Source organism: Macaca fascicularis, chromosome 13 (genome assembly GCF_037993035.2).
Source record: "Macaca fascicularis isolate 582-1 chromosome 13, T2T-MFA8v1.1".
Classification (NCBI taxonomy): Eukaryota; Metazoa; Chordata; class Mammalia; order Primates; family Cercopithecidae; genus Macaca; species Macaca fascicularis.
In genome coordinates, this window is record NC_088387.1 from 89987179 (window position 1) to 90011993 (window position 24815).

Here is a 24815-nt window from a genome sequence, read left to right on the forward strand (position 1 = left end):
AGTAACAGCTGGGCATGGTGGCTCCACACCTGTAATTCCAGTTACTTGGGGTGTGGGAGGATCGCTTGAAGCCAGTTCAAGACCAGCCTGGGCAATATGGTGAGACCCCTGACTCCAAAAATATGTTAAAAATCAGCCAGGCATGGTGGGATGTGCCTGTAGTCCTAGCAACTCAGGAGGCTGAGGCAGGAGAGTCACCTGAGCCCAGGTGTTGAAGGCTGCAATGAGTTATGATAATGCCACTGTACTCTAACATGGGCAACAGAGTGAGACCCTGCCTCAAAAAAAAAAAAAAAAATGCTGGGTGCGGTGGTTCATGCCTGTAATCCCAGCACTCAGGGAGGCCAAAGTGGGTGGATTACTTGAGGTCAGGAGTTCAAGACCAGCCTGGACAACATGGTGGAACCCCATTTCTACTAAAAATAAAAAAATAAAAAAAACTAGTCAGGCATGGTGGTGCATGCCTGTAGTCTCAGCTACTCAGGAGGCTGCGGCACAAGAATCACTTAAATCCGGGAGGCGGAGGTTGCAGTGAGTCGAGGTCGCGCCACGGCACTCCAGTCTGGGTGACCAAGTGAGACGCTGCCTTAAAAAAAAGATTAAAAAAAAAAAAAGACAATACCAACTGTTGGCAAGGACACGAAGCAACTGCAACTCTCAAACACTACCAGTGGGAGTATACATTGGTAAAACTGCTCTGGAAAACGGTTTGGTATTATCTTATCTTTTAATAATGAACATGCAAATCCAAACTAATTCCACTCAAAGATACATACCCAACATAAATGGGTACATATGTGCACTAAAAGATATATACAAGAATGTTCAGAAGTAGTTTTATTTATAATGGCTAAAAAGTGAAAGTCATCTAAATGTCCTTAACAATTAAGCAATTTGTGATATAGTCATATAATGGAATATGATAGCAAAGAACAAGAATGAACAAGATAGCACATACTATATTCCATCTACAGGATACTCAGAAACAGGCAAAACTAATATGCAATGTTAGAGGTCACATTACCAGTTACTTCTGGTAGGGTCTGAATGGACATGAAGGGAGGTTTTTGGGGACTTGTGATGTTGTATATCATGATCCAGATAGTGGCTATACAAATGTATTCCTTTCTTAAAATTCATTAAGTTGCAAAAAGATATTACAGAAAACAAGACAGGGTCTCTACTTTCACGAAATTTACTTTTTTTTTTCTTATTTTTTGAGATGGAAGATGGAGTATAGTGGCACCATCTCCGCTCACTGCAGTATCCGCCTCCCCATCTCAAGTGATTCTCCTGCCTCAATCTCATGAGTAGGTGGGACGACAGGCTCGCACCACCACGCCTGGCTAATTTTTGTATTTTTAGTAGAAATAAGGTTTCACCATGTTAGTTAGGCTGGTCTCAAACTCCTAACCTCAGATGATCCTCCCACCTCGGCTTCCCAAAGTGCTGGGATTACAGGCATAAGCCACTGCACCCAGCTATGAAATTTACATTTTAAAGGGTAGGGACAGAAAAACAAATACCTGGTTTGGTAAGTTCTGTACAGAGAATTATAGTAGTCTGATGTGACAAGAGATTAACCAGATGACTATTTTTGATTGGGCTGTTCAGTCACTTAATGGAAATTAGCATTTAGTGATATTAAGATACGAATAACACGATGGAGCCAGCCTTGCAAAGATCAGGTGACGAGCATATCAGGCAGATCTTATACAAAGGCCCTAAAATAGGAATGAGTAGCGTTCAAACAACAGAAAGAAAGTCAGTGTCCTATAGAGGGCATGAGAGGATTAAGTTGAAGAAAAGTAGGCAGGGTCCTGATCATATAAGGGGCTTGTAAATTAGAAAAAGGAGTTAGGATTTTATTCTAAGTATTATGGGAAACAACTGGATGGTTTTAAGGGGACAGTGATAATATGATACAGGTTTAAAAAGAAAAACACTGGCTGCAAATCAAAGTAGCTTGGTCTGGGATGGCAGTAGTGGAGATAGAAATGGGATTGGGGGTTAATTCTGGATGTGTTTGTAGGTTACCTTGACATAATTAATCTGCTAATAGATTAAATGTGGGTGATGAGAGACAGTAATCAACAGAAATTCCCAGAATTTTTTGTTTGAGCAACAAAGTGCTGATGGTATTTGCTGAGATGGGAAAAACTACAAAGGAATAGGTTTTTGGGGAAGAAACCAAGAATTTTTTCCTAAGTTTAAGACACCAATTAGACATCCATGTGAAGCTATCAAGAAGGTAGTCTGAAATTCTAGATAGTTCTCAGGCCTAGAGAACTGGATTTTGAAGTCTCCAGATATATGTGATACTTCAGCTATGTGACTGATTGCAACTATATTTGAGTGTTTAACTTTATTGCTTAACTCCTCCTTTCTTTCCTGTTCACTCTAAGCAAGTGAGCCAAAATGGGAGCTGTCATGTCCTTACATGACCTTGTCTTCTATCCACAGTAACTGATCTATAAAGACTGATGCCTGTTCCAAGCTGGCCCAAGCAACAGTTCTCATGATTTTCTGAACTAGGCAGTATTTATTTTCCAGAAATACTCTAGCTAGCTCTTTATTGCCTACCATAAATATCATTTTAACAGTCATAATTTATTATTTCCTCTCTAGGATGAAGGTGAGAAGGTGTGAATTAAGGTCTTGCTAGGAGTATCATTCCAGACTGGAGGAGAAAAGTCGTCTGAGAGACTGAACATGACATGCAGAGAAAAGCAGGCCTGGGAGGCAAAAAAAAAAAATGACAATGTCCTCAGTGGTCTAGTGCCTGCACCAGTTACTGTCTTCCCATAGTAGTTTGGTTATAGAAATTGTAAAAGTCCTCCCATTTTTTCCCCCCAAACTCATTTTTCTTTTTTCTTTTTTCTTTTTTTTTTTTTTTGAGACAGGGTCTGGCTCTGTCACCCAGGCAGGAGTAGTAGAGTCGCACCATCTCAGCTCACTGCAACCTCTGCCTCCCAGGTTCAAGCCATCTTCCCAATTCAGTCTCCTGAGTAGCTGGGAATGCAGGCAAACCCCATCACACCCAGCATATTTTTGTATTTTTATATTTTTTTGTAGAGACAGGGTCTCGTTCTTTGCTTAGGATGGTGTCAAACTCCTAAGCTCAAGTGATTGACCACCTGGGCCTCCCAAAATGCTGGGACTATAGGCATGAGCCACTGCATCTGACTCCCCAAACTAATTTTTTTGAGACAGAGTCTCGCTCCATCGCCCAGGCTGGCGTGCAGTGGCATGATCTTGGCTCACTGCAACCTCTGCCTCCCAGGTTCAAGTGATTCTCTTGCCTCAGCCTCCCAAGCAGCTGGGATTATAGGCGCCTGCCACCACACCCAGCTAATTTTTGTGTGTGTTTTCAGTAGAGATGGCATTTCGCCATGTTGGCCAGCCTGGTCTCAAACTCCTGACCTCAGGTGATCCACCCACCTTGGCCTCCCGAAGTCCTGGGATTACAGGCATGAGTCACCGCGCCAGGCCCCAAACTAAGTTAGATTTCTGTAACTTGCAGTGACAGATTTCCTTATATGGATATATCTACACCTTACAACTGATCATCATAGTGATAATGCAACTCTATCAAATTTCAGTGACACAGGCTGGACCTGGCACTTTGAGGCCAGGAGCTGGACACCAGCTTGGCCAACATGGCGAAACTCCATCTCTACTAACAATATAAAAATTAGCTGAGTGTGGTGGTGCACACCTGTAATACCAGATATCCCGGAGGTTGAGGCATGAGAATCGCTGGAATCTGGTGGGTGGAGGTTGCAATGAGCCAAGATCACACCACTGCACTTCGGCCTGGGCAACACAGCAAAACTGTCAAAAAAAAAAAAAAAAAAGGCCAAGTGTGAAGGATCACACCTGTAATCCCCCAGCACTCTGGGAGGCAGAGGTGGGTGGATCATCTGAGGTCAGGAGTTCAAGACCAGCCTGGCCAACATGGTGAAACTCCATCTCTACTAAAAATACAAAAAAAAAAAAAATTAGCCAGGTGTGGTGGCACACACCTGTAATCCCAGCTACTCGGGAGGCTGAGGCAGAAGAATCGCCTGAACCTGGAAGGCAGAGCCTGCAGTGAGCCCAGATCACGCCACTGCACTCCAGCCTAGGTGACAGAGTGAGACTCTGTCTCAAAAAATAAATAAAATTAAAAATAATAAATATTTTTTAAAAATTCATTTTGATTTATGACTTATAAAAATCCTTATTTTGCATTAAAATTTTATATTTACTTCTTCCCATTGTTTAATAAAACCTAATTTTGTTCAAAAGAATATAGTCCCAACGAATGGTATGGTAGAAAAGAAGAGTAAGTTTGGTCCAAAAGTTTCTTTACTAAAGTAAAATTCCTTGGTTGATATGCCTCTTCAGGTAAAAATAATAATAATAAAGTAAAATTATTTCAAGTTGTTTCCTAGAATCTAAAAGGAACTCATGTTTAAATACATTTTTAAACCTTTAATATAAAAGATTATTTCCTTTCAACTTTCAGTATTTTTCTTTTTTTTTTTTTTTTTTTGAGACAGGGTCTTACTCTTGCCACCTGTAATGCAGTGATGAAATTATAGCTCACTGCAGCCTCAAACTCCTGGGCTTAAGCAATCCTCCCACATCAGCCTCCCAAGCAGCTGGGACCACAGGTATATACCACCATGTACAATAATTTAAAAAAAATTTTTGTAGCGACAGGTCTCACTATGTTGCCCAGGCTGGCTTCTAACTCAAACAATCCTCCCGCCTCAGCCTACCAAAGTGCTAGGATTACAGGTGTGAGCCACCGCACCTGGCCTCAGTAATTTTTAAAATTATGGAAACAAATCTCAAATTATTTGTTGACCCACTGCTATCACAAATCCAGTTTCAGATGAAAATCCATCTTTACCACTGCCTAGTATTAAACTATGTCACATTTATTTAACATCTAGAAGATACACTAACATAAAAATCCTTTGTACTTGCTCTAGCTAAAATAAATTCCCAAAATATTAAAGAACTTAATGTGAACTTTAAATATTTGCTTTATAAAATGTAAAAAACCTAATGTGAACATTTCATTTTAATATGATTTATACCTTAAATGTTTGTTTCTTGGAAGATGCTTTTCTATCTATTTTCTTTTGTTTTTTTTGAGACGGAGTTTTGCTCTGTCGTCCAGGCTGGAGTGCAATGGCATGATCTTGGCTCACTGCAACCTCCGCCTCCTGGGTTCAAGCGATTCTCCTGTCTCAGCCTCTCAAGTAGCTGGAAGTACAGGTGCACGCCACCACACCCGGATGAATTTTGTATTTTTAGTAGAGATAGGGGTTTGCCATGTTGGCCAGGCTGGTCTCGAACTCCTGACCTTAGGTGATCTGTGTGCCTCAGCCTCCCAAAGTGCTGGGATTACAGGTGTAAGCCACTGTGCCCAGCCTATCTGTTTTCACTATCTGATCATCATTTCACTAAGTACGCAGCATTTATTTTCCAGGAATACTCTAGCTAGATCTTTATTGTCTACTATAAATAATATTTTAGTAGTCATAAGTTAGCAAAAAATAAAATAATTTGAACTTACCCAAATGAATAGACAGGGCTAGGTTTCCTCATTGTTACCCAGTAACTTATTAAACATGTCATTAAACTAAGTAAAAACAAAAATAAATTTAGTGTTAGAACTAGAAGAGAACATGTGAAGAGAAATTAAGTTTTCAGAATTCCTAAGTGGTTGAAAGTTATCCGTGTTTGCACAGACTAAATTAATAATAAATTACTCTAATAATTTATTAAGATAATTAATTCTAGTAGTTTACCATCTAATCATAGTGAGCATCTGAACGTGTGGTATACTTGTAAGATTTTAACATGTGAAGGAACAGAATAAAGTTATAATACATCAAGTCAGTTAAGTAGAACCTAACCTCATACTTCTACTACACAATGTTATCCACCCTAAATGGTTTCTGTAACTGAAAATGCTAAAAAATGACACATACAATTTTATCTTTGATACGCTTCATCTTTGTTAAAAGTTAAAATAAATATTAATAATACCTTGACAACATTTTGACTGAGATAAAACTATGTTCATTTTCCAAGTGTAGTAGAGATTCCCTCTAAAACAAGTTACTACAATATGAAATTGAGGTAACAACTATCTGTGTTAGACCCAATTAAATATGTTAGTTACCTGATTAATAAAAGGCATTCTTTTTTTTTTTTTTTTTTTTTTGAGACAGAGTCTTGCTCTGGAGTGCAGTAGTGCCATCTCGGCTTACTGAAACCTCTTCCTTCCGGGTTCAAGTGATTGTCCTGCCTCCGCCTCCCAAGTAGCTGTGATTACAGGTGTGAACGACCATGCCCAGCTAATTTTTGTATTTTTTTTTAGTAGAGATGAGGTTTCACCATGTTGGCCAGGCTGGTCTCGAACTCCTGGCCTCAAATGATCCACCCACCTTGGCCACCCAAAGTGCTAGGATTACAAGGCGTGAGCCACCGCGCCTGGCTGAAAAGCCATCCTTATAATATACTCCTATCTCATGGATCTTGAAGACATCAAAGTATTTTGTAATCCCTAAATGGAAATATGAAAGGCTCCATGAAGCAGGGAGCCAAGAGTCTCTCTCCCTAGCTCACAATTCTTAATTCTCAGTTATTAACTATCCTTCATTTTTTTTCTCCATCTATAAACTTACAGCAGGAACTGGTATATGTTCTTTTTTTTAGATGGAGTCTCACTCTATTGCCCAGGCTGGAGTGCAATGGTGCGATCTCGGCTCACTGCAATCTCCGCCTCCTGGGTTGAAGTGATTCTCCTGCCTCAGCCTCCTGAGTAGCTGGGATTACAGGCATGCACCACCATGCCCGACTAACTTTTGTATTTTTAGTAGAGATGAGGTTTCACCATGTTGGCCAGGCTGGTCTTGAACTCCTGACCTTGTAATCCACCCACCTTGGCCTCCCAAAGTGCTGGGATTACAGGTGCGAGGCACCGAGCCTGGCTGGGAACTGGTATGTTCTTAACATGACCCTACTCCCTGGCCACAGCTGACTCATCCACAGACAGACACCTGATGCATGTAACCTAAGCTGGGTCAAAATGCTGCTCTGGATTTGGAAGTAGGATTTGGAACTGGAACCAAAGCATTCCAGGCTTAATTTGGCTGCTTTATTGAATGATGGAAATGCAAATCTGAAAATTTGGAGCAGTATTTATATTTCTATCCCCGGATTTGGGAGTAGGGAATGCTGGTCTACAGGAAGAAAATAGCTCAACAATGTCCACACACAGGGAACAGAGATGACAGATAAGGAGAAGTTTGATTCTTACAATGGAGCCCAGCTAAACCTCTGCCCTCAGATTCCATTAACACCCCTGAATCTGTAGAATTAAGTATCCTACACCTTTGCTCCCCCAGTATAGCTCCAGTGGAAGTCTGATGGCTGCAATCAAAAGAGCCCCAGCTAACTCCTTGAGAGTACTTCACACTCATGACAGGGTTCATATAGTGTGCTAACCTCATTTCCAATTCATGTAAGTAGCAAGAATATGGTATTTACATTGAAGTTAAGCAAATAATCTAGGTTGGTTTTGAATGGATGGATGATTTTTGAAATTGCATTGGATAAAGGCAGCCAAATGAGTTTCTGCAGTCAGAAATATACAATTAGGCTGGGCATGGTGGCGCATGCCTGTAATCCTAGCACTCTGGGAGGTCAGGGCAGGTGGATCATTTGACAGCCCAGGAGTACAAGACCAGCCTAGGCAACATGTCATGCCCTGTCACCACAAAAATATGCAAAAATTAGCCAGGTGTGGTGGTGAGTACCTGTAGTCCCAGCTACCCCAGAGGCTGAGGTAGGAGGATCGCCTGAGTCAAGGAGATTGCAGCTGCAGTGAGCCATGACTATGTCACTGTACTCAGCCTGGGTGACAGAGCAATACCCTGTCTCAAAAAAAAAAAAAAAAGAAAAGAAAAGAAAAACGAAATATACAATTGAAGCTTCAATCATTAATTTATTTATTTATGTTTTTTTTTTTGAGACGGAGTCTCACTCTGTCGCCCAAGTTGGAGTGCAGTGGCACAATCCTGGCTCCTGCAACCTCTACCTCCCAAGCTCAAGCGATTGTCCCACCTCAGCTTCCCGAGTAGCTGAGATTATAAGAGTGCGCCACCATGCCCACCTCATTTTCTGGTATTTTAGTAGAGATGGGTTTTTACCATGTTGCCCAGGGTGGTTTCCAACTCCTGAGCTCAGGGAATCTGCCAGCGTCGGCCTCCCAAAGTGCTGGGATTACAGGCGTGAGCCACCTCGCCCGGCCAAAGCTTCAATTATTAATTGTAAAATATTTCTTTGTAAATAATACTCTATAGATGATATTTGTTACTAATAAGAAATTTGAAAAATTCAGTGTCTAAACATTAACTTTTGAAAATTTTACCCTTAAAAGTGGATAAAAATCTCTGAAACTTTTTCTACAGTTCATCACTTTTAAGAAGCACATATTTTTTTCACATCTTAATACTCCTCAAATCAGGGTTAGTCTTACAACTTACAGTACATCACAGTTGAATTAGCAGCATTTTTCTTGGGGACACATAAAATAAGTATTTGTCTTAAAACTCTTAACATCTAATGTTTGATGAAATATGGTACACTAATTGAACTTACTTCCCATTACTACATAAATCTAAAAATCAGCACCCATTTATTAACAAATCATTCAATATGTTTGATTTTATTTATATGCATAAATTATTTTAATTTCCATAGTTTAATAACACCACTTTGGTATTAATGTTCTCCATTAAAATATATTTCTACACCTCTTTGTAAAACAGTAGCATTTATTAACAACAGTCTAAAATCAGATAACCACTTTCTTCTGTGTTTGGATGTTAATGAAGCTCTAAATGAATGTAAATCACACCTTTCATCTGAAACAATATATATCGATAGCTAATTCACATGGCAGATTATGAGCCTCTAAAGAAAGAAACTTCTTCAAATTAAATGAAAAGATTTTCCTTATGAACCTTAAGACATTAGGGAAACAACATTACTTTAGTTTTAAAATGTTACTATTTTTATTACCATTAGTTTATTATTATCAAATATGGTTGGGAACATTAATAATTATTCCCCAAAGTAACTTTTTTAAAGTGTATGAAGGGGCTGAGTGTGGTGGTTCACGCCTGTAATCCCAGCACTTCTGGAGGCTGAGGCGGGAGGACCACCTGAGGTCAGGAGTTCAAGACCAGCCTGGCCAACATGGTGAAACCCCATCTCTACTAAAAATACAAAAATTAGCCGGGCATGGTGGTGGGCACCTGTAACCCCAGCTACTCGGAAGGCTAAGACAGGAGAATCGCTTGAGCCCAGGAGGCGGAGGATGCATGCAGTGAGCCAAGATCGTGCCACTGCACTCCAGCCTGGGTGACAGGTGAGACCCTGTCTCAAAAATAAATAAAATAAAATCCTTTTTTTTTTTGAGACAGGTATCAGTCTGTCACCAAGACCCAAGACTGGAGTACAATGGTGCAATCATAGCTCACTGCAGCCTTAACCTTTTGGGCTCAAGTGATCCTAATGCCTACTATTCAGTAAGTAGCTGGGATTACAGGTGTGTACCACCACACTTGGCTAATTTTTAAAATTTTTTGTAGAGACGAGGTTTCACTGTATTGCCCAGGCTGATCTTGAACTCCTGGGCTCAAGCGGTCCTTTCACCTTGGCTTCTCAAAGTACTGGGATTACAGGCATGAGCCACTGTGCCTGGTCTATAGGGTATCTCTCTGTCACTGAGGCTGGAGTACAGTGCTAAGATCATAGCTCTCTGCAGCCTCAAACTCCTGGGCTCAAATGTCCTCTTGCCTCAGCCTCCCAAAGCACTGGGATTACAGGCACGAGACACCACTCTTGGCTGTAACATACTTAATCTGCTTTTATTTATTTTTAAATTGGCATTTTATTTATATAATTAAAATTCAAAATTTACAAAAGAGATATATAGTGGGAAGATTTTAAATTACGTCTCCCTGCCAGAGTCTTCCTCCTTAAAGACACCTATTACTATCAGTTTCTTGTTTATCCTTCCTATGTATATTTACGCAAATATAAGCAAATGACTGTAGTGTGTGGATGTGTAAACATGTGTGTATTCTTACTCTTTCCCCCTTTTTAATGCAAATTGCAGCATACTATATACACTGTTGTATATCTTGCTTTTTCCCCTCATTAGGACCTCTAAACCATAAAATGCTTTGGCTTTGTTGTTTAAGGCTACATAATATTTAATTACATAGATAAGTGGGTTCCCTATACCCAGCAGGATCGGTTTCATCCGTTGCTAGAAATGCAAATTCTTGGGTCCTACCCAAGGCCTTCTGAATAAGTAACTCTGGAAATGGAGCAACATGTATTTTAACAAGACCTTCCAAGTAATTCTGATGTATGGTCAAGTTTGAGAATTCTATGATATATATGTACCAAAATACAGGGTATACATGCCCCATAATTTATTTCATCATTCACATACTGATTGTTTCCAATCTTTTGTACTGAATAACCTCATATGCAACTCATTTTTGATCACAGGAATGTATCTGTAGCATAAATTACTAGAAAAGGAACTGCTATGTTTAAGGTTATGGGCATTTCTTTTTTTTTTTTTTTTTTGAGACAGAGTCTTGCTCTGTCCCCCTGGCTAGAGTGCAGTGGCGCGATCTCGGCTCACTGTAAGCTCCACCTCCCGGGTTCACGCCATTCTCCTGCCTCAGCCTCCTGAGTAGCTGGGACTACAGGCGCCCGCCACCGCGCCCAGCTAATTTTTTGTATTTTTAGTATAGACGGCGTTTCACCGTGGTCTCGATCTCCTGACCTTGTGATCCGCCCACCTCGGCCTCCCAAAGTGCTGGGATTACAGGTGTGAGCCACCGCGCCCGGCCAGTTATGTGCATTTCTAAATTTAATTGATATTGCCAAACTGCCCTCGAGATGCTGCACCAATTTATATTCCCACCAGCAATGTATAAAAGTGCCTGTTTCCAGCCAGGACAAGTGGTTCACGCTTGTGATCCCAACACTTTGGGAGGGAAAGGCAGGAGGATCACTTGAGCCCAGAAATTTGAGACCTGCCTGGGCAACATAGGAAGACCTCATTTCTACAAAATATCAAAAAATTGGCAAATGTGGTGGCACAAGCTTGTGGTACCACTCACTCAGGAGGCTGAGTTGCATCATTTGAGCTCAGGAGGTAAAGACTGAGGCTGTAGTGAGCCGAAGTCAACCCACTGCACTCCAGCCTGAGCAAAAAGAATGCCTGTTTAGCCAAAACAACCTTGAAAAAGAACAAAGCTGGAATATTCATACTTCCCAATTTCAAAACCTACTACAGAGCTGCAATAATCAAGACTGATGGTACTGGCATAAAAGGACAGACATACAGATCAATGGGACAGACCTGAAAATCCAAAAATAAACATTCAAACATTCACATTTACAGTGAACTGGTGTTTTTTTTTGTTGTTGTTGTTTTGATTTTTGAGATGGGGTCTCGCTCTGTTGTCCAGGCTGGAGTGCAGTGCCGCGATCTCAGCTCACTGCAACCTCTGCCTCCCAGGTTCAAGCAATTCTCCTGCCTCAGCCTTCCAAGCAGATGGGACTACAGATGCCCACCACCATGCCCAGCTAATTTTTGTATTTTTAGTAGAGACAGGGTTTCACCATATTGACCAGGCTGGTCTTGAACTCCTGACTTTGTGATCCGCCCTCCTCAGCTTCCCAAAGTGCTGGGATTACAGGCATGAGCCACTGCGCCCAGCCGAATAAAGCCATCTTTTTAAAAACAAAAGAGCACGTGTTTCCCTAACACACTCAATAACACAGCTATACTCAAATCTTTTAATCTTTCCCAACGTGACAGGCAAAACAGCATCTCGGAGTAATTTTAATTTGCATTTCTCTTACTGTTAGTGAAGATGAGCAACTTTTCATAAGTGTCATTTATAGTTCCTGTTCTGTAAACTCTCGTATGTATTATAAATTTTTTTTCTTACTTTTCTTTTATTGGGCCTTCGTCTTATTAAATTGTAGGGCCCTTCAAATATTAGCAAAATTAGTCCTTTGAGGTATGAATTGCAAGTATCTTCTCAGGTTACTCTCTGTTTAAGGTGACATTTGCTACCTAGAGTTTTTAACTTTAATATAATCAAATTTATAAATGTTTTGTTTTTTTGTTTTTTGAGACTGAGTTTTGCTCTTGTTGCCTAGGCTGGAGTGTGGTGGCACAATCTCGGCTCACTGTAACCTCCACTTCCTGGGTCCAAGCGATTCTTATACCTCACCCTCCCAAGTAGCTGGGACTACAGGCACAAGCCACCATGCCTGGCTAATTTTGTATTTTTAGTAGAGATGGGGTTTCACTACATTGGCCAGGCTGGTCGTAAACTCCTGATCTCAAGTGATCCACCCGCCTTGGCCTCCCAAAGTGCTGGAATTGCAGGCGTGAGCCACCCCACCCAGCCTCTAATTACTGTTATGTCTCTAATTACTGTTATGTCTCTAATTATTGTTGTTTGTGTGTTTGTTCTATGTTGATAATTTTACTTATTTAGATTACTTTCCTTTAAGCAAAGAAAACTTCTTCATAATCTACTTTTTCTCTCCATAGACTTGCCTGTTCTGGACATTTCATATAAATGAAATCATACAATATGTGGTCCTTTATGACTGTCTTCATAGTATAATGTTTTTATTGTTTTCTTATACGATATCAGTAGCTGCTGTTTTTATTGCTGAATTGTATGGCTATACCACATTTCTACCAAATTCCTTATTGGCTCCAAAACATTAAGATTTCCTAAAAACTTACCTAAAAAGATCAAAAATGGTCAGGTAAGTATAGGCAGTTAAAGCTGCAAAACAACCAAAAAAAAGGTTAAAATATTACTGACCCCTCTAAAAAAATACAGCAAGTCACCCAAATTATTTCTACCAGGGGTATCCATCACCAAAAAAACTTTTGAGTCACTGGCCAACCTGATATATTGCCAGTTATCTAGTAAATTTGATCAATACATGTAGCCAAAGTTGGTTGGTAGAAAAGCTTACCTCCCAACCTGATTTCTCCATTAGGAAAAATGAAGTAATGAATGTTAAAAAGCCCTGTGACCATTTTTCTGCCTGCTTCTGTAATCTCAGCACTATTTCAAATGTATTGTTTGAACAACAGAACAAAGGAACAATGCATTAAAAAACATAAAAAGTTAAGATACAAGAAAAAATTACAGAATTCCCTTTTTAAAGAAAAGCCAACAAACCTCAAAATCTAACTTATAAACTGTATAAACTAAAGTTTTAATCTATTACATTAAAAACAAATCTCCAGCTGGGAGCGGTGGCTCACACCTCTAATCCCAGCACTTTGGGACGCCGAGGTGGGTGGATCATGAGGTCAGGAGATTGAAACCATCCTGGCCAACATGGTGAAACCCCATCTCTACTAAAACGACAAAAATTAGCTGGGCCTGGTGGTGCGTGCCTGTAATCCCAGCTACTTGGGAGGCTGAGGCAGGAGAATCGCTTGAACCAGGGAGTCGGAGGATGCAGTGAGCCAAGATTATAGCACTGCATTCCAGCCTGGCAACAGAGTGAGACTCCATCTCAAAAAAAAAAAAACCAAAAAAACAAACAAACAAAAAAAAACAAATCTCCAAATAGATTTAATGATTTTTTTTTTTTTAATAACAGCTTATTTAAAATGAAAATGGCCAGGCATTGTGGCTTACACCTGTAATCCCAGCACTTTGGGAGGCCGAGGTGGGTAGATCGTTTGAGCTCAGGAGTTTGAGACCAGCCTGGGCAACATGGTGAGACCCCACTGCTACTTTAAAATATATTTTAAAAGGAAAAAACTTTAAAAAAAGAAAAGATACAATGTTAACAAATGAACAAAATTTTATAGCTTACAAGGAAGTTTTAAATATATTCCCTTATTTAAATCATTTGAGTTAAATACATTTCAGAATATATTCTATATAAGATATACCTTTATTTCCAATGAGAAAAACAAAAGTGAAAATAACAACTCCATAAAAATACAAAGGTGACATACCTATACTATTAGTAGAACTGCACCACATAAGCAGGAAGCCAGTACATATCAAGTTTATTACACCAAAGAGCAGTATCTTCCAGGACTGTGAAAATAAAAATCACTCTTATGTGTACACAAGTGATAAATTTCACAAGGTCTGCTCAAGTTGCTATAATTTATACTCTGATATTCAAAGGAATAAACATAACTTCCTTCAAAAAGTCTGTGTCACACATCTACCAAAAGTGTCATCAGCTAAGTTATAGTATACAAATTTAAAGGAATAATTCCAGAAGGAGAGTTGTTCAAGAGAAAATAAATTCTGACATAGAAATTCTCAAATAGTTGAGAAAAATACATATACATATGCATATTGTCTCTATAGGTACATATTATAGAAACAATGATGAAGCAAATGGGGCAAAATGTAAGCAACTGGTGAATCTGAATAAAGGGCATAATGATGTTCCTAAAAGTTACTAATCTTGTCCAGGTGCAATGGCTCACGCCTGTAATCCCAACACTTTGGGAGGCCGAGGCGGGTGAAGGTCAGGAGTTCAAGACCAGCCTGGTCAACATGGTGAAATCCCATCTCTACTGAAATAAAAAATCAGCCAGGCATGGTGGCAGGTGCCTGCAATCCCAGCTACTTGGGAGGCTGAGACAGGAGAATCGCTTGAACCAGGGAAGCGGAGGTTGCAGTAAGACGAGATTGTGCCACTGCACTCCAGTCTGGGCGACAGAGCAAGACTGTCTCAAAAAAAAAAAAAAAAAAAAAAAGAAAGTACTGACCTTGGCTGTTCAACATCAATCAAGTAAGATGAGACATAAGGAAAGATCTTGATTTTGGCAACACAGAGGTTTTTGGTTACCTTGTAAAAGCTGTTTACATAAATTAGTGGGGACCAGTGCCAAACTGGTATGTGTTTAATAGAGATGGGGAGAAGAGAAGGTGAATACAGTGTACTGACAAGTCGTTCAAGGAGGTTTGCTACAAAAGGAAGCTGAGAAATGAAGCAGCCCTGAGAGTGGAACTTATAACATGTAATTACGATGCAAGAAAGAGAATGATGCAAGAAAAACAATGATGCGCCGGGCGCGGTGGCTCAAGCCTATAATCCCAGCACTTTGGGAGGCCGAGACGGGCGGATCACGAGGTCAGGAGATCGAGACCATCCTGGCTAACACGGTGAAACCCCGTCTCTATTAAGAAATACAAAAAACTAGCCGGGCGAGGTGGCGGGCGCCTGTAGTCCCAGCTACTCGGGAGGCTGAGGCCGGAGAATGGCGTAAACCCGGGAGGCGGAGCTTGCAGTGAGCTGAGATCCGGCCACTGCACTCCAGCCTGGGTGACAGAGCGAGACTCCATCTCAAAAAAAAAAAAAAAAAAAAAGAAAAACAATGATGCAAGAAACAGAACAATTATACGAACATCATCTTTCAGTAGGTAACAAGTGAAAGAACTGGCTTTATAGAGGATAACTGAAAGCTTGTCCAGAGAAATAGGAGGGAAGGCAGAGTGATGGCTGATGTGCTAATGACAGGATGTAGAAGTTTTCTTCTGATTACTTCTTTTACCTTGGTGAAACAGGAAGCAAGATCATTGGCTTAGGGGTGAGGATGAAGATGGTATTAGAAGCTTGAGGATAGAAATGAAAGAACATGGTATGAAATAGCCATCTAGGAAATTGGAAAATTGAATGAACGAAGGAAGTATAGAATGAAAGAAATACAGGCAGCACTAATGGTCTGTCTGATCATGAATTCAAAGTGAGACCAGTTGCATGGTTTTGTTTCTCTCAGGTTACATTCAGTTGCTTAGATGCAAGTAGAGAGTAGAAAGAAAGTGAACTTGGCTGGGCGCAGTGGCTCACGCCTATAATCCCAGCACTTTGGGAGGCCGAGGAGGGCGGATCATGAGGTCAGGAGATCGAAACCATCCTGGCCAACATGGTGAAACCCCATCTCTACTAAAACTACAAAAATTAGCTGGGCCTGGTGGTACGTGCCTGTAATCCCAGCTACTTGGGAGGCTGAGGCAGGAGAATCGCTTGAACCCGGGAGGTGGAGGTTGCAGTGAGCTGAGCTCATGCCACTGCACTCCAGCCTGGGCGGCAGAGCAAGACTCCGTCTAAGAACAGAACAGAACAGAAAAGAAAAGAAAGTGAACTTAATGAAGATTGGGGATTTTCCAGGAATTAAGACAGAGGGAAGGGGAGCACAAAAGAGCTGAAAGTATATAAAAGAAAATGATACCAGCTGGGAGTGGTGGTGTACACCTGCAATCCCAGCTACTCAGGAGGCTGAGGCAGGAGGATCCCTTGAGCCCAGGAGTTCAAGACCAGCCTGGATAATATAGCAAGATTCCATCTCAAAAAAAAAGAAAAAGGAGGGAAATGATAATGATGGAGCATAGAATCTAAGCTGGATAAGGAAGCAAATGAAGATAAGGGAGTTGAAAAATAGTGAAAATATGGCAGAGTTTCAATTGGACTGCCCGTTGGTACTGCTTATTATTGTTTCATTGAAGCTGGCTTTACTTAAAAGTCATCAAATATTTACTGGATGCTTATATTGTACTTCTATAAAAAGGTGAGCAAAATAGAGATAGTCAGTTCCCTAAGAGAATTTATCATTTAGACAACAATGAGAAGCATGAAACACAGTAACTAGAAGGTATACATTGGTGGCCTAAAAGGATGGCAATTACATCTTTTTATTTACAGTCTCAAAACATGACATATTTTTCTTGCCCTACATTAAAAATGAGAAAACATGGGCCAGGTGCGGTAGCTCAGGCCTGTAATACCAGCACTTTGGGAGGTGGAGGTGGGCAGATCACCTGAGGTCAGGAGTTCGAGATCAGCCTGACCAACATGGAGAAACCCCATCTCTACTAAAAATACAAAAAATTAGCCGAGCGTGGTGGCCCATGCCTATAATCCCAGCTACTTGGGAGGCTGAGGCAGGAGAATCGCTTGAACCCGGGAGGCAGAGGTTGCGGTGAGCCCAGATCATGCCATTGCACTCCAGCCTGGGCAACAAGAGTGAAACTCCATCTCAAAAATAAATAAATAAAAGAGAAAACATGGCTTTAGATTGGATCCATTTAATTTTTTGAAAACGTAATAACCAAAAGCAACCACAAAACCATTTTTCTTTAAAACAGTTCAGAATTAGAATCAAAACTTTAACAGAAGATTCCTACCAAAGCAAAACAATTTAACACCAAACGACTGCAATTTTACACTAAAAAAACACTTTTCCAACATAGAAAAATGAAAACAGTGTGGTGGGATCAGGAGTGATTTCTATTTGCCTTAAAAATTATCTTTCTTCAATGTTATAATGTTGTTTGTGCAATAATTAAAATTGGGGTTAAGGAATAACTTACCCTTCGGTCAGCTGCTACAAGTCTAAATTCCCGTAACAACTTGCCAAAAAAGGATCTTTGTGGTTTTCGAAAGAGATGAATTGTCCCCTTTCAAACAAACAATATACAAATCAGCATTTAAATATTTAATCATCTTCTGAGTTCCTATGATATGATATAGTGGTTCCTATGCTATGGTATGAGATAGTGGTAATAATAACCAATATTTATTAAGTACTCATTATACACCAAGCACTTATTCTAGATACTTTATGTGTATTTATGGATTGAATATTCACAATAAACCTATGTGGGTGGAGACAACTTTTAGTAAGCCATCCAAAGTCAAAGAGCTAGTAAATGGCTGAGCAGAAATCAAAACCAGGCTTTTTAGAAATGGATAAGGCAATTTGAACCAAAAAAGAAACAGTTTGCCAAACAGCTCTACTGGAAATTTCTACTGAAAATTCACCTAATTAAAGCTATATATGTGGCAGTGCTTGGGGCTCATGCCTGTAATCCCAGCACTTTGGGAGGCCGAGGCAGAGGGATCACTTGAGGCCAGGAGTTCATGGCGAAACCCCATCTCTACTAAAAATATAAAAATTGGCCGGGTGTGGTGGTGCACACCTGTAATACCAGCTACTCAGGAGGCTGAGGGATGAGAATCTCTTGAGCCTGGGAGGTGGAGTTTGCGGTAAGCCAAGATCGCGCCACTGCACTCTAGCCTGGGTGACAGAGTAAGACTGTCTCAAAAAGAAAGCAAGTTCAGGCAACTATTATAGTAAAACACCTGAGATTCTCTCTTAGGCATTCAGTCAAAGTATCTGACACCCTGGCTAGTCTCCCTGGCCCCTGCTAGTATACAGTTTGGGGATAGTAAAGATAGGGCTCACCAATGAGAGAGAAGACTGAGGCGATTTACCACCCAAGTTTAGGATATCATATGGGAAAGCCTTAGCAGAAAGGAGAGTTCAAACACATATGAGAAATTAACTTATGAGAAAGGCAGTATCCAATATCAGTGGGAGAAAATATAAGCCAGTCAATAAATGGTATTTTAATCAAGGTAATGTTTCACTCTTACCATACTCCTTACTCTAATTTGTTATTATTTTGAAAATTAAAATACAGAATTACAGAGTACTTGATTGAAGAAAGCCTAGATGTATTATTTTATAATCTGGGATTTGGGGGAAGCCTTTTTTAATAGGACATAAAAACCAAGAAGCTCTAAAGGAAAAAAATTGATTGATTTTACTATATAATTTCATGGCCAAATGTAATATCCTAACGGGGGAAAAAAGATTTAAGGTCAAACTGTGAAAAAAAAAATTGTAATTCACAACAGACAATAGGCCAATTTTCTCTATACACGACGAGCTTCCACAAATTATTTTTAAAAAGATAAATAACCCAGTTTTAAAAATTACACATTTATAAAGCTGGCCAAATCAATACCTGCTCATTCTTCACATTTGCGACTTTGTATTGTTAATGTGAAATCATGATTTCTGTTGATACTTTAAAAATAAAAATGGTATGCCTCTCCCTATACACAGTCACATCCATCTCTTGAACCTCAGTTCCAGCTGCTTTTGAGGAAGACAGTCTGATTTTAAACATAGGCTACACAGCAAACAGGATATTCACTCTACTGCAGTCTCATCCTGCGGCGAAGGAGTGAATATCCTGTTTGCCGTATTAAAAATCAGATTGTCCCAAATTTGGTGAAAACCATTCCTGTCATTTTTCTATGATGTAGTACTGATAATGAGGCAGAAACTTATGTCTATGAAGAAGGCAAAAAACGGTACTTTAAGTGTGTGCTATAATGAATCGAATTTGTGATGTCTACTGGTAAGAACGGGAATAGTGCCAAAAGATCTGATTACTAATTGTTTCAGTTATCATTCAAAAATACTTAGCCTTTTTTTATGCTGAAAATTTGGCATGGCCCTATTAATTTTTCTGGTATAGGTTTCCAAAAGCAAAACCCTATAGCTACTTTTAAAGAGAATATTTTGTCATTCCAAAAGAAAGTATCATTACAGGGGGAAAAAAATCCTTCACAATTTTAAATGGCTCATACACAGTAATTTGATTGCTAAGTGCCACAAACATAAATTTTTGGATTTGAATTTTAATGAAATACTTTCCTAGATGGTAAAAGCCACAATCACTATACCAACCTTATTACATTTCTACCTCACTAAAGTTGGTCAATTTGACTCAAACACTGAAGCCCCAGAAAGCAGTGAAACTGAGGTATTAAAAAATTATAAATGTAGGCCAGGCGCGGAGGCTCATGCCTATATCCCAGCACTTTGGGAGGCTGAGGCGGGCAGATCACGAGGTCAGGAGATCGAGACCATCCTGGCCAATACGGTGAAACCCCGTCCCTACTAAAAATACAAAAATTAGCCGGGCGTGGTAGTGGACGCCTGTAGTCCCAGCTCCTCAGGAGGCTGAGGCAGGAGAATGGCGCGAACCCGGGAGGCAGAGCTTGCAGTGAGCTGAGATTATGCCACTGCACTCCAGCCTGGGTGACAGAGTGAGATTTCGTCTCACAAAAAAAAAAAAAAAAAAAAAAAAAAATATATATATATATATATATAAAAAAATAAATGTAAAAAACTTTCAAATCCAATGCAAGCATGATTTTCCTACATAGCATCTAGAGAGCAATTAAGTGGTTATAAGGAGGGATAACTCATCTCTTCAAAGCTTAGGCATCATTAGTTGCGTTATGCTGAGACTCAGGAAAAGCAGGAAAAAAGGCCAAGCACTAGATATTTGGCATAAGAAAAACAACAGCAGAGTGTTGATAATTGTTGATGCCACGTGACAGGTACAAGGGGGCTCATATTATGGTCTCTCTACTTCTGTGTATGTATAAAAATTTTCATAATAGAAAGGTGAAAAAAGTAAAAATAAAGCACCAGAAAAATGTTACCATTTTTATATCCAAATAAAGACCACTGTGTGTGTATAACCTGACAGCTAAGCTAATCCAGTTTTAAAAGAATATGCTATTTTCACTTTAGATGTTAATAAATGTTAATATTAATAAATATATTTTTTTCTTGGCTGGCCATAGTGGCTCATGCCTGTAATTCCACCACTCTGGGTGGCTGAGTCAGGAGGATCACTTGAGCCCAGGAGTTCAAGACCAGCCTAGGCAATATACTGAGACCCTGTCTCTACAAAAAATTGAAAAGAAAAAAATTAGCTAGGCATGGTGGTACACGGCTGTAGTCCCAGCTACTCAGGACGCCAAGGTGGGAGGATTGCATGAGCCCAGGAAGTCAAAGCTGTAGTGAGCCAGGATCACACTTTACTCCAGCCTGGGCCACAGAGCAAGCCTGGGCCACAGAGCAAGACCCCATCTCAAAATAAATAAATAAATAAATAAATAAATAAATACACACACACATATGTATAAATATTACATACGTATGTATATATATTCTTAAGGAATTACGTGTGAGATATTTTGGTTCCAAAGATTTAAAAAATTCTCCTTAATACTGTTATTTTTGGACATCTTCTGTTTAACCCTAGCCGACTTTAAGTTTCAGGTTAAGAGAATCAACAAGGTTTCTAAGAGGCAGAAGGCCACTTCTGATGCCATCCTGACAATGAAAATAAAACAAAAATCCTAATGCTCATATCACTCTTCCTAAAATTATATTGGCTCTCCATTGCTATCAGAATAAACTCCAAATTTTACAACCAGAATTTCCAGGTTTTCAATGACTTAGCCTGTTTCTTTCCAGTCTTACCTCTTACTCCACATAGAAACCCTCAACTTCGGTTAAACTGGTCTACTCTTTGTCTCATTACACCGCTCTTGCGTGAAAAAGCCAGATCTGTCTAACCCAAGCTCTTATTCATATAATGAGAAACAAGTACTAGATTAAGAGTATTAGAGTGAGGCACAAAGTACTTAGTTTCATGTTTCACTTCTTTTTTTTTTTTTTTTTGAGACGGAGTCTCGCTCTGCCGCCCAGGCTGGAGTGCAGTGGCCGGATCTCAGCTCACTGCAAGCTCCGCCTCCCGGGTTCACGCCATTCTCCCGCCTCAGCCTCCCGAGTAGTTGGGACTACAGGCGCCCGCCACCGCGCCCGGCTAGTTTTTTGTGTTTTTTTAGTAGAGACGGGGTTTCACCGTGTTAGCCAGGATGGTCTCGATCTCCTGACCTTGTGATCCGCCCGTCTCGGCCTCCCAAAGTGCTGGGATTACAGGCTTGAGCCACCGCGCCCGGCCCATGTTTCACTTCTTAAATGAAGTCTTCCTAGATCATTCCAAACTGTAGTGTTTTTTTTAATGCCACTTATTTTGCGTTAATCAAAGTATAGCCTTCAACTTGTTGCGTTGCTTTATAATTTAGTAACTTCACTACTGACAAAGGCTATTTTTCTTTATATTTTGTTTTTATATATTCATATTTTAATATCATGTATTTATATTATTTATATTTTCCAAGAAAGCACTGTTTTCACATAGCATATTCTTAAACACAAAACCTTTTTCTCAATATTTTATTTTAAAATACTTATTTTAAAAAATAAACCTTAAAAAATGTTTCCCTGCATGACTAATACTAATGTTTCAAGCATAAAGATATAGTGCCATAGGTTTTCAGTGCTTTATAAAACAGATGTTTTATTTGTATTTTTCTTTGTATTTTCTAAGAAAGTACTGCTTTCACATAGCATGTTCTTAATAAACACAAAACCTTTTCTCAATATCCTTTAAAATAAACCTTAAATACTGTTTCCCTGCATGACTATTACTAATGTTTCAAGCATAAAGATACAGTGCTATAGGTTTTCAGTGTCTTATAAAACAGATGTTTACTGACAACTTCCTCTGGGCCAGGCACTATACAAAGCTCCGGGAATACCAGAGTGAAACACATAGGTCCTGCTCTCAATGAGCTTAGTCTAGAAAGTGAGAAGGACAAATAAATATACAATTTTAACACAGTCTGTAAGGATTACAGATGTTAATGGTAAAAAGCACAAGAGATTCAAGCTTTACTTTATTAAATTAGGGCTGTGAGTTAATGAAGGTGTACAACCTGAAAGACCTCTGAATTTTAAGTCTCTTGTCCCTTTACCTTCAAATCCCTTCAAATCATCAGTATTATAGGCAAGTTTCTATTGTATGCATTCGTTTTGTGCAGCTTTATGTAACAAAACTGGTGTGTGTGTGTATGTATAAAAGCACAAGGTACCACCAGAGCACAAAGGAGAAGCAACTAACAGTATACTGGAACATGGGGGAAAGGCTCATGAAAAATAGTTAAGGATATATAAGGGTTATTCTGATAAGGACAGCCGGTAGAGGACAGGGAACAATTCAGGGGGATGGAAGAGCATATGCAAAGTTGGTACAAAGGCTCAATTCATACAGCATGATTTGCAAGCTATTCACTGTGGCTGAAATACGGATGTTACATACGTGTATGCATTAAAAAAAAAAAAAGAGGCTGTGGCCGGGCACACTGGCTCACGACTGCAATTCCAGCACTTTGGGAGGCAGAGGCGGGAGGATCACCTGAGGTCAGGAGTTCGAGACCAACCGGATCAACACGGAGAAACCCCATCTCTACTAAAAATACAAAATTAGCCAGGTGTGGTGGTGCATTCCTGTAATCCCAGCTACTCGGGAAGGTGAGGCAGGAGAATCGCTTGAACCCGGGAGGCGGAGGTTGTGGTGAGCCGAGATCGCGCCATTGCCCTCCAGCCTGGTCAATAAGAGGGAAACTCCATCTCAAAAACAACAACAACAGCAACAACAACAAAAGAGGCTGTAAAAGTAAGAAGCTTGATAATGAGTGGCTTCGCATGCCATGCTAAACAGGACTTTATCTTGAGTGCTACAAAAAAAAAAAAAAAAAAAGAAAGAAAAAATTTGAGTAAGGGAGTGATGTAGTCAAATTTTAGAAATATAACTCTGGCTACAAGCTACACAATGGTGAATGTTTTGAAAAAGAGCATAACTGAAGGCTATTTGATCATTAGCCAAAAAGGGTAAACTTTTACCCATTTTCTGTGTGCAAAAGGATTACAGAAAATTTACATAACATAGTGTGAATAAGACATTTTCCCGACCATATCCACTTATGTAAAAAACTTAGTACAGTGACAAAAGCTTAGGCACAGAAATGTGGTCTCTTTCATACGTAGGTTATCAATAAGTACTCCATGAATTTTTCTAATAAATGCATTTTCAAAAGGCACACACCACTCTGACACTTGAAATCCCAACCAACTGCTTATTTTTAAATAAAGTTCATAGCTATATATTTGAGCTTTAAAGGTAAACAGTGACCAATTCTAACAAATTTGAGAGAAAACACCATATCCCAACAGCCATTACGTCTACTGGGTCTTCCATTAGTTTCTACAAACGCAGAAACAAAGCAGCAATAAGACGTCCTACCAACACCTTGACTTTCTGTAGTTACTCCGCTTATGAAAGTTGCTGCCGTAATCAGGCTACTTAATATTTAGTAAAGCCAAATTGCAGAGTGAGGCGTCTGCCTTAAAACCCTATTAATAACCTTCTTTATTTCCGCTGGCGTTATCGCCACTGCTCTAACAATCACTATTAGAGTTGTTGCTGTGGACTTGTTTTCAGATCTTTTGTTAGTGGTCTAGTTGTTGACGCTGGCAAAGACTTTTATTACATTAAAGAAATCTAGGCAGAGGGAAGTCAGAAACTCGCCAGGAGCTGAAAGCTCGGCCTGCAGCGGGGCCTGGTTCGGGAGCGCCTGCGGTACAGGTGAGGGACCAAAGGGGACCAGAACTCTGAGGAGAACATTTTGGGAGACAGCCGCTCCAGCCAAGGGGCCCCGACTTCAACTTCAATGCCCCCTCCTCCGGGTGGCTGAGGGATTTCAAGGCCGCTTAGGGACCAGATAAGATAAACCGAATCAGCTACAGCCGAAACCCTCACCCCAACAGCCAACTCACCATGATAAGGAGCTGCACAGCTCCCGCCGGAAGTCTTTCTTGGTGCTCGAGTTTTCCCAGAACGGAAGGGGTGGGGCACTAGTGGGCGATTGGCTGTGAGGAAGGCGTGGGCGGAAGTGCGTGCTTCTGGCCTCCGGGCTTCGCCCCCTTCCCGGCTGCCCCTGCACTGCGTGGCGGTAGGCTGCTAGAGCGGCTCCTTCTGAGCTCTCGGAGGGATTGGTCGGGACTTGAAGCGTTGAGTCCAAGGGCAAGGCAAGGAGCAAGCAGGAGTTTTTCGTTATGTTAGAAAAATTTCGTTGAGTGCTGAAACGCTTTTACCTGTGTTGTATGATTTAACCTTATGAAAATAGACAGTATTCCAGTT

The 24815-nt window shown here is 40.2% G+C and overlaps 1 protein-coding gene across 8 annotated transcripts in view; it reads right to left on the reverse strand.

Moving 5' to 3' along the window:
- SLC30A6 (solute carrier family 30 member 6) overlaps nt 1-24514 on the reverse strand; it is a 58352-nt gene extending 33838 nt beyond the window's left edge. For 4 of the 8 annotated variants that reach the window (XM_074012026.1, XM_074012027.1, XM_045369540.2 and 1 more), the window contains exons 1-5: nt 24452-24514; nt 17487-17573; nt 14111-14195; nt 12869-12911; nt 5573-5638 (exon numbers count right to left, since the gene is read on the reverse strand). Coding sequence is in view for 5 of the 8 variants with exons in the window: in XM_045369540.2 (XP_045225475.2) it covers nt 5573-5638; nt 12869-12911; nt 14111-14195; nt 17487-17573; nt 24452-24454 (284 nt within the window). In the remaining 3 variants the exon portion in view is untranslated. The remainder of the gene's footprint in view (nt 1-5572; nt 5639-12868; nt 12912-14110; nt 14196-17486; nt 17574-24451) is intronic. The other 4 variants (XM_074012025.1, XM_074012024.1, XM_015433823.3 and 1 more) reach the window with 3 other exon arrangements.
- Between the last annotated feature and the right edge of the window lie 301 nt (nt 24515-24815).